This window comes from Anoplopoma fimbria, chromosome 13 (assembly GCF_027596085.1).
Source record: "Anoplopoma fimbria isolate UVic2021 breed Golden Eagle Sablefish chromosome 13, Afim_UVic_2022, whole genome shotgun sequence".
Lineage (NCBI taxonomy): Eukaryota > Metazoa > Chordata > Actinopteri > Perciformes > Anoplopomatidae > Anoplopoma > Anoplopoma fimbria.
The window spans coordinates 22,298,222-22,309,134 of record NC_072461.1 but is presented as its reverse complement, the minus strand read 5'-3'; the positions used below and the strand labels follow the sequence as shown (position 1 = coordinate 22,309,134).

The 10,913-nt window shown below is 37.5% G+C and overlaps 1 protein-coding gene across 1 annotated transcript; it reads left to right on the top strand.

Moving 5' to 3' along the window:
- The first annotated feature begins 2,476 nt into the window (after positions 1-2,476).
- On the top strand, positions 2,477-10,030 carry lhx6b (LIM homeobox 6b). The gene is made up of 9 exons (XM_054610167.1): positions 2,477-2,534; positions 3,374-3,387; positions 3,508-3,636; positions 4,228-4,349; positions 6,427-6,647; positions 7,435-7,535; positions 7,707-7,802; positions 8,620-8,791; positions 9,948-10,030. Exons 1-9 carry the CDS (start codon positions 2,477-2,479, stop codon positions 10,028-10,030), a joined length of 996 nt encoding a protein of 331 aa, XP_054466142.1.
- The last annotated feature ends 883 nt before the right edge of the window (positions 10,031-10,913 follow it).

Below are 10,913 nucleotides of genomic sequence, written 5' to 3'. Positions count from 1 at the left end.
CACATGGACACCAACAATACAATTTAAGTGGCAAAATTAACTTAATATTTAATTTGAAAAAATAACTTCATCCTCCGTCCCAGGGTCTACGAATAAAATAAGAAGAACCAAACCTGAAGAAGAAATGTTGAGCGCTAAAATGATCATATAATGCGAAATAAAACATGAAAGGGACTTTCTTCAATCTATTAATCACACAAAAGACAAAACCTTTTCTCTTCTTGCATGTGCAGTATGAACACATTATTAAAGAGGTGTTGAAATGAATCTGGTTAAGCTCAGGACATCAAACAACCAAACTGAGACACAAAACCTAAAGAGGGAGCCGCTTATGTGAAGAGTATTCGATTTTAGATTTGAATGGGACATTATTCTAGGAGCTCTTAACGAGGTTATTTAAGGTTTTATCTGTGGAAAAACTATATTAGACACAATTTAATTCCATGCAGAGTATTTTTTTATATCTTAAAACTTGTCCAGATGAGCTCTTTAAGAATAAATGTGTTTTCTAAACACACGAGCACAACATTTCTTACCAGTGCACCAGTCTTCACAGCATCCTACTGCTCCTAAAAGTGCTTATGGTGAGGTGAATGCAGGTTGAATCTCGTGTGTGTACCTGCATGAAGACAAACATATTAATCTGTTAAAATGTTAACTTTTTATGATGAAGACTTGGTTAGTGCAACTATGTCTTATATTGCTGAGTAGCAGTGACAGACAACGAGGGGAGTTTATGCTAATAACACTTCATTTCTCTAACTCAGACTGTTGAATCCTTATATTCAGAACGTCACAAGGATGGTTGATTTTGTCCTTCACATCTAACACTGAAGTCACTTAAGTACCAGCCAGGACAGGACAGGGGGAACTATTAAAGCCACCAATAACCCCTTCAATGTGCATGTGAATAAAAAAAAATGTGAATGCATCCTTAAGGTTCGCTACTTGACCTGAATTCAAAATCATCTAAACTGATCAGAAAAGACAGGGACAAGTGGATAAAACTGTAAGAGTGTACTTAAAAGAAAGAATAAATTATTTTAAAAAAAGTTATATATATATATATGTATATATATATGTATGTGGAATAATTAGCCCTAGCTCCCATCATTATCATCTTTAACACTTCTTACCCTCCATCACTCTGCAATCAGCAGTGATGCAGTGAAGTGATTCCAATAAACTCAGGCCTCCAATCTGCAACCATCATTTTTGAGGAAAAAAGAAAGAAATTTAAGATAATTAGTGGGTGTTTCCAGACAGATTTTCACCATTATCTTTTTTTCTTCTTCTTCTTCTTCTTCTTCTTCTTCTTCTTCTTCATTAATTCATGACCTACATGTGAGCCTACAGAAAGGAGGGTATAAACCCTCGGGTGTGCTGGTCCAATGGGCAGCATCACATCCTGTCTGACTGAACTGGGTGTAAACTTTGAGTCGAGGCGGAGAGAGAGGGAACCACAGCAGTCTGAGGCTCACACTGGTCACACTGGTGCCACTGGGTTTCTGATCCCCACAAACTCAATGCACTTGGATTATTTTTTTGTTTTCAACACAGAGAAAGAGAGGAGAGTTTGTTTTTTAAAGAACGATGTCTCGCAGGATTAATCGGATATTTCGCCTGTGATGTTCTGTGGAAACTTTTATTGGACGATGTGTTCGCTGTTTTTGGGAGGTTTTCCATGTATGAAGTATATGTTTTTCTCTTCCCACATAGGCCAGCCTCGTCTCCTTCCACTGCCTCCAATATTTATACCCTAGCTGGTAATTAACATAATCTTGCATTCCTGTTAATTTCGACAAAAATGAAGGACAACACGGACTCCGGATTGCCACCCAAACGCAGATTTTTTTTGGCAGTTTATGAATGCAGCTGTAATCACCCAGGGGAGCCTCAAGCACTTAAATGGGTCCATCACGACAACGAGACAATCAGGCTCCTTTATGCCTCGAGATCAGCTGCAGTTTCTGCACATTGTCTGTTATGAATAGACCGATCTCCAATTGAGCCACTTCACTTTGGAGATTTTTCGATTTTCGATTATACAGCTATTGAAATTAGGATGCGCCGCTTCCCCTCCTCCTCCTCTCTCTCTCTCTCTCTCTCTTAGCTTGGTGGCTCAGTTTGCCTTTTTTTCCTTGATTGCCAGATGAAATTGACACTCTGGTTGCCACTTATCAAGAGAAGCATTTCAATCCACCGCTAATTGCAGATTTAGTGCCATCCTTTCTTTTCACTGCGTTGTGATTGCATGGGAATACAGCCTCCTATTGCGCACAAGAGGAATGATCGATCTTATATAGGGTTTCTTAGTCTTCTTCTTCTTCTTCTTCTTCTTCTTCTTCTTCTTCTTCTTCTTCTTCTTCTTCTAATTGCATCAAAATTTCTTTTGTTGCCAGGCTTTAAATGCAGGAGAAACTGTTATTCCCTGTTTTTGGACCGGATATAGTGTGGGCTGGGGCAGAGATGCGTAATGTGCAGAGCGAGCTCCATCTTCTCTCCGAATAGGCAGCGTTCAAGACCCGAAGATGGTGAGTCACAAACATCTGGACGAGTTTGCTTTTGCAACCTTTTCATTTCTTTGTCTTTCAGTCGGTGTAAGCTTCTTTCATTCCTTCTTCTTCTTCTTTTTCTTCTTCCTCAACTTTTTACATAACAGGACTCTGGGTTAGGCTGAGGTTCAGGTTTAAACCAGGCTGTAAGTGAAGGCTGTATATGAGAGGGAATGAACAGGGAGGTCGAGGAGCCTTAAGACACCAAAACTCAATTTATCTGCCTTTAATTTGCGGATTAGAGTTTAATGAATGCATTTTTTAAGGCTTTTTTTTAAGGCTAAATAATAGTTAAAATAGTTAAAATAGTTGTTGTTTTTTTCTCTGTCTGTAAATATAATATTTCAGTTGTTTTTTCTACTGTTTTTTTTTTTATTGCTTATTTATAATACTTGTTTTATTTTATTTTTATTTTTCATTTTTTTATTTTTTATCTTGTCTTTCTTCTTCTATGTCTCTTGTGTGCACTTTACTCTCTGCTGCTGTAAACCTGCACATGTCCCCGCTGCGGGACTAATAAAGGATTATCTTATCTTATCTTATCTTAAATCTTTGTGTTATAAAATGTAAATGAAACATAATATAGTCTTATCATAGGCAATGCGTAGAGGCATGCACGAGAAAGTCAAATAATAAATGAAAGAGTTTAAATACAAATAAAAGTCAATGGATTAAAAAATAAAGCCAGTAGTCTTTAGTAAAATATTAATATTTTTTTGTTACATTACATTACATTACAGTCATTTAGCAGACGACTTACAATCATAGTATATTACATATCAGTTGTTAAATAGGCTTATCAGTGTGTTTTTTTCCAGGGCTGGATCTTCAGGTCTGAAATATTTCACTATTTGTTTTGTCTCTATTCTAAATAATCGGCCTAATATAAATAACCAGGCGATGATGAACCTGTTCCTGTGTGTTTGGTTTGAACCCGTTTCTGTCCCCGCAGTCTAAGTCGGAGGTGAAGAAGGAGACCGGTGAGTCCAGCCCGTCGGAGGCCGCCTGCCTCTGCTCTCCGGCGGCCAAGAACGAGTGTGCGAGCTGCGGCATGGAGATCCATGACCGATACCTGCTGAAGGTGAGACACAAGCATTATAATAAACATTCACACTCTCAGAAAGAATGAAAAATGTGTCCGTGAAGCTCCAAGAGATTTAAATTTAAACTGCGTCTACTAGCTTTACTTTTATTCTTTATTTTCGTTTTACACCTCAGATTAATCTCAACAAAATGTGCGCAAAAGGCAAATATGATGATTTAATTTCTTCCTTTTGTTTTCATAAATCACTAAATAAACGAACCTGCACATAAATATAGTTTAGTAAATTAATAATAAGATGTATGACATTGAAGAGAGTCTCAATGCACTGGTTTACACACACACACACACACACACACACACACACACACACACACACACACACACACACACACACACACACACTAACGCACACACACACTAACGCAGGTGAATTCATCCTTATGTGTGATTGTCTTTTATTTTTACAGGTTTTTTTTACCTTTTTTCCTCATTTTTCTTGGTTTCACACACACACACACACACACACACACACACACACACACACACACACACACACACACACACACACACACACACACTAACGCAGGTGAATTGATCCTTCTGTGTGGTTGTCTTTTATCTCTACAGGTGAACAACCTGAGCTGGCACTTGGGCTGTCTGCAGTGTTCAGTGTGCAGAGCGTCTCTGCGCCAACACAACAGCTGCTACGTTAAAAACAAAGAGATCTTCTGCAAACTGGATTACTTCAGGTATAAATATATGTTTCGTTCTGATTCATTGACTTTTTCTAAAACGCGATCATATTCTTAAAAGTTGCAATCTGAATCATCAACGATTTCATTTGATATATGAAGCTTAAATATGTGAAACGATTTAGTTTACTGTAAACTGCTGCTTAATGCAGTTATGGAGTCAATGCATACAAAAAAAATTGAAAATTAAAAAAAAAGCTAATGATTATAATATTGAAAATGATTAATTCATTAACATGTTTTGAATGGGGTTCAAGTCAAAGTGTCAATTGCCAAAATTAAACTGAGGTTATTTAACCGTTTGCTTTGAAATGTAAATGTAAAATGTTATTATTATTATTTCTAATGTTAATTTGATTTCGACTCTCGCTTTGTTTGGACACGCCGGTGTAGTTTATCCTGATCATCTGTAAATAGCCTGTGAATACAGTAATACTGTATTGGATTCATCCCTCGATTTTTTTAGGCAAATGTATTTATCTGCAGATGTTATGTACAATAACATGTGTGGAGAAGGCTATAAACAAAGAAACATAACGAATAGGCCTACTGGAGAGAAAAGCAGACACATTTAGAATATAACCGGAGCGTTTTGTGCTTTAATATTTCTGTTTCCACGAGGTTTATTAACTGCGACTTAAAATAATAATCTCCTATTGCATGCCCAAATGAATGTAAACGATCGCTAATGTGCAAATGCTTTTGTTGCAATACTCTGAGAGCATCATTCCTGTTGTTATTAATGCTAATAAAAAAGCCATGCAGACAAAACAAATTTTCATAGAAATAACATAATTATTAATGTTAATTAACCTCATTTTCAATGCTTCTCAATCTCGATAAAAGTGAATGTTTTGCTAAATATTTCAGACTTTATCTCAAGAGCTTTTAAGTACTAATTTATATTAAAAAAAAAAAACACTTAACCTTTACACCTGAAAGGAAAAATGATTAATTTCCAGTGATGGCTGACAAAAATATTACTTTATCCAGGTTTTGTGTTTTTAACAGCAAATTGATTTTGCTTGACTTTGCTTCCCAAGATCAACTTTTGGACTCAAGTAAAACAGGATTTGGCTTCTAATTGAAAAATGAGTTCTCCATAATTGTGGAGCCCCATGATGGGCCTTTGGTCTACAAGATCCTATTTAACATTTTGCAGCAAACCACTAACACAACCATGTTTTGTAAACTAATTATCAGACTGTAAAAAGGCAGATGAATGCACATAGGTGAATTACCAACCAGGCAAAGTGGACTACTTCCCTTAACCACACTGCATGTCAATTATAGTTTTGGTCATTTGAATGATTGCAAATTGTTTTGAAAATGTGTACCACTGAAGTACAATATTAATTGCACTATTTGCGGATTTTGTGGCCACTGACCAAACTATTTGACAATTTGGGAAATGCGTTGCACGATTTTATTTTATATTTTGTGCCCACATGTTGCATATTCCTTAATAACGTTGTCTTTAATCACACTATCAAAAACAAGGTGACACACAGAAACCTCATTCGAATTATAGATGCTTTCATTAGCATGGACGGATTAAAAGACAATGAGCCCCCGGGCACCGACAGTAAAAAGCCCCCCTCACCACCACCGTTATAGAAGCAAGACACCCAGACTGAGAGAGACGCAGAGATGCTGTTGGTTGAAAAACTGCAGCTGGACTTCAGAATTTAGTTTCACTCTGGAGATGAAGAGACGGGGTCTGACTTTTGTCCAGTTTCCGACCACAACAGATCAACAATAAAACTCCTCTGCATAGATATTAGACGAAATATGACAGCAAATTGTAAATATAATGAGACGCCATCAAAGAAAGCTTAAAATAGATGTTATAATTTCTGATGTTCTGACTCAAATTGCTCCATTGTTTTCATGTATTTAAATGAAATGTAAGTGTAGCCTCAGTGTGCTGAGAAAATAAACAGATATTGAATAGGTTATAGGCAGATACTCAATATTAAAAGATTCTGGGGAGAATCAGCACATCTGTACTTTAACTGAGGTCTGTAACCTTCAGCCGACCTTCACCTGTCCGTTTCCTCCTCCTTCCTCACAGTAGGTTCGGCACTAAGTGTGGCCAGTGTGGCCGGCAGGTGTACGCCAGCGACTGGGTGCGGCGTGCTCGGGGCAGCGTGTACCACCTGGCCTGTTTCGCCTGTTTCTCCTGCAAGAGGCAGCTGTCCACCGGGGAGGAGTTCGGTCTGGTGGAGGGCCGGGTGCTCTGCCGAAGCCACTACGACGTCATGCTGGACAACCTCCGCCGAGCTGCAGAAAACGGTAACAGACATCACCAAATATGTATCTCTAATGATCCAGTTTGGATTCACAGCAACAAATATGCAAGAGTTAACAAATGGAACAAAATATTCTGGCAAGTCTTGATCTCTAAAGTTTCCAAATTTTCCCTTTAAGTTTCCTGTCAAGTAACTTTTTCCACTCTGGATGACAACATGTATGAGCTCAATCCAGCTCTTTGTTGCAGTCACGTCACTCTATTATTAATTTGAATTTAAAATACTAGAAACCTATTTTGGTATGAAATCAAATGCAAAACTCTATATTTCTTTTTTCAACATGAAATAGTATTTGATCTTTGTTATCTTCTTTTATTAAAGATAAATATCTGGGAGTCTGAACTGTGGTTGTTCACCAAACATGAGATTAAATTATGAACCTTCTACATCTGTTAAGTTTATGTAACATTTTGAGGAGTTCTGACAAAAGCACAGGTCAAAAACAATAAACTTGTGAAAGAAAATTATATTTCACCATCTGCTCACCATGTTACAGCTAAAAAGCAGAAGTTGTGTTCTATATGAATCCTAAAATTCACAATATAATAACCTTGCGTCACACAGCTAGCACACTCTGCTCTCGGCTTTCAGTGAAAACAAATGTAGTATAAATACTTTGGACTGTGTGCGGTTGTTGGCAAGAAAACATCTAAATTGTGTTACATGGGTTGTTTGGACAAATGTTGTTTAGTGTAACTCCACAATATGCTGACTGAGATGTAATTCTGGGGGTGAAGCAATTGACCTGTTGAGATTGTTCTCTCTTAAAGGGACAGGACTCACTCTGGAGGGAGCGCTGCCCTCGGACCAGGACTGCCAACCAAAACCAGCCAAGAGGGCGCGGACATCGTTCACTGCTGAGCAACTGCAGGTGTGTGTGTGTGTGTGTGTGTGTGTGTGTGTGTGTGTGTGTGTGTGTGTGTGTGTGTGTGTGTGTGTGTGTGTGTGTGTGTGTGTGTGTGTGTGTGGGTGTGTTTGCAGTTAGTGTAGTATTGTATTTATATATGTTTGTGTGTGGATTCATGACTCTGTGTCCTCGCAGGTGATGCAGTCTCAGTTCGCCCAGGACAACAACCCTGACGCTCAGACTCTACAGAAACTGGCAGAAATGACGGGACTGAGCAGACGAGTCATACAGGTGGGAAATAATAAAACACAAGATAATTAACACTGTGATGCAAAAGCAAAAGTAGTTAAAACCAGAGGGGGGGTTGAAATACTTTAAAGGGATGCAAGATATTTAGTGGGATGAAAGCGAGGGAAAATAATGTATTATTTATTTACTTTTCTTGTAAAATACAGGATTGTTTTACCACTTCTGGCCTCTGAAAATGGTAAAAAAAATGAAACGATTGGAAAAGGGAAAACAGTTTTTGGTTGAGCTGTTAATCAGATTGTAGACGTGCAAATCTTTCAAATTTGGTGAGTTTAATTTTGACAAATAATCACCTAAATCCAGAGAATTTCCTCCAGAGTTCAGAATTTTTTCTTGCTTGTAGCTCCTTAAAATAAAGCATTGTTTACCCGTGAAATTGTCAGATTTAAAGGATTAGGAAACCAGACGAGGTAAAGTATCTTGTATTTCAAAAGAAAAGAGCAAATTTCTAGAACATTTTCTTTTTTCTCCCAATTTAATCAACTTGTGAGTCCTCAGATGTGTGTGGAAACTACTGATTTGGGTTCCACTTTAAACACATAAAGTCCAGATGAAACCCTGACCAATGAAATGCTTTGAAAAACATAATCAGAGTAAGACCAGTTTCATTGTAGGTTACACTCCAACACCATTAATCTAATCCTCCCACACCAGACTGGAATGATTCCTCTGGCAGACAAACAAAAACAAATGAGGTCTGGTGAGAGGAACAACACTCGAACCCTCCTTTCCACAGTGTTGTTGTTGAGTATTTCCCTTCCTGATTGCAGGATGTTCACCATCTGAATTACTTCACCAGGTTTGGTTTCAGAACTGCCGAGCTCGACACAAAAAGCAGCCGCCTCTGAGCGGCTTCTCTCAGAGCGCTCCGATGTCCAGGATGCCTCCGTCGCTGCCGGACGACATCCACTATTCACCGTTCAGCAGCCCCGACCGACCACATCTGCTGGCCCTGCACGGATACCTGGACAGTGAGTTTAAGGGTTTTTGTCAATTAACATAAATGAAAATGATATATTTTTTAAAAAGCAGAACAACATTTACTACTTTATGTTTAACAATCTATTTCCCAACATTATAATCAGTTAATCAGTAATTTAACACATTTACTCAAGTACTGCACTAAGTAGACATTTGAGGTTATTGTACTTTACTTGTGTATCTATATTTCATGCTACTTTTTACTTGTACTACACTACATTTCAGATGATAATATCGTACTTTGCTTAATTTATCTGACAGCTTTAGTTACTTGTTATTTTACAGGATTCAAACTTAACATAAAACATCAGTTTAGAAAATATGATGCACTGCTACACATTAATGTACCCAACTGTATTTTAAATAGAGCAAATTAGCTCCATCTCGACTAACTATTAAAGTTAAATGCTACGTACACATTAAGGCATCAGTGATAATAATTCAATAATATAACATGGATTAGTACAACAATGAGAGGGCCATTTTTCTGCATTATGAGTGATTTTACTTTAATACTTTTGATACTTAAATTAATTTTGTATCAATACTTATGGACCTTTACTTAAATATTTTAAATGCAGGAACTTGTAATGGAGTTCTTTATGTTGCAGTATTGATACTTTTACTTGGTAAAGGATCATCACTCCATCACTAACAATATGAGTAGCGAGATGCAGGGTGAAATAGGCTGGATTAAATATTTAGTGGCAATAAAGAATAATTATAATAAGAATATGAATAAGGATTATAAAAATACATGTTAAGGACCAAAATTCACAACAAAAAAAAAGATAAAAGTCTGCGATACAAGTATTATAGCGATACAAGTATAGCTATATTTTGGTCTAATTTTTTTAGTTCATAAAAAGTAAAAATCCCACATAGCGATGGGGTTGTAAAATGAAAATGACTTGAAAGGTTTTCCAAAGGACATTATGATAAAGTGTTGAAGGCCGTAGTTTAAAAACCCTGTATTGTAGTTTTAGAAACACACATTCTGAATATAAATCCTGAAGTCTCTGTGGCTTCACTCAACCTTTAGGAGTTGTTTTTTTTCCATCATCAGCAGCATATTCTCGAGCTTAATTACATTAACATGCTCTCGTTGCTCCATTAACTCATGTGGTCTCTCTTTTCTTCGTGCAGCTCATCCCTTCTCCGTCCTCGCCGCCCCCGGACACCTGACCCATCCGTCCATCTCTTTACCACAGCTTCCCATCAGCCGCTGACCTCCTGCGTCTACTTCTTTTTTGCGTCGTCAACTTCCTGATGTTGTGAACAAAACAAAAAAATCCTTTGGGACGTACTGTCAGTAATCTGCTCTGTTTGGGAGCCTCATCCGTCGGTGCATGCAGGACCTCTGCGATCTGTTTTCAATCAGTTGGATTCTTCTTTGCTGTGAGACCGCCGAGCTTAAGTTGTCTTTGATAAGGCAGCAGACTGTGGAGAAATCTATCACCATCATGCCAACATGGGAGTTTTTTCTTTTTTTTTTTTTAAAGATGCAGATAAGAAGACCACTTACATTTTATTTTTCCTCTTTTGTGATGGGACACAAATCATTGCATCAGGTCAGGATTGTTTTCTTTTTGTTTTCCCACTCAAGGTATTTTAATGATATTGCTGCAATATGAAAACAGGGAGTGTTGTAGCAGTATTACAGTAAAACCTCAGCTTTTGTTTTTATGTATTGGTGATGAGCACATTTGCAGCTTTACTGTTGTTCGTTGTTGTATTGTTGTGGGAAAACTCTTATTTATTCAGAACAAAACTTCACTTTTGAAAAAAAAAAAGCACTTTTAAATGTGTCTTGAAATGAAATAATTCAGTGATTGTACATTGTAAATACTGCTACAGTTTAATAAAAATGTATCAGAGCCGTTATGAAAATGTCAGTGTTTGAATAATTGAGGATCAGGCTTAATTTACTCGTGCAGAAAGAGCAAGAGGGAGAGTTTTGTTACGTGTGTGTGTGTGTGTGTGTGTGTGTGTGTGTGTGTGTGTGTGTGTGTGTGTGTGTGTGTGTGTGTGTGTGTGTGTGTGTGTGTGTGTGTGTGTGTGTGTGTGTGTCTTAAAATGTCAGGCGAAACCTATGTTTTCAAAGACAGAAAT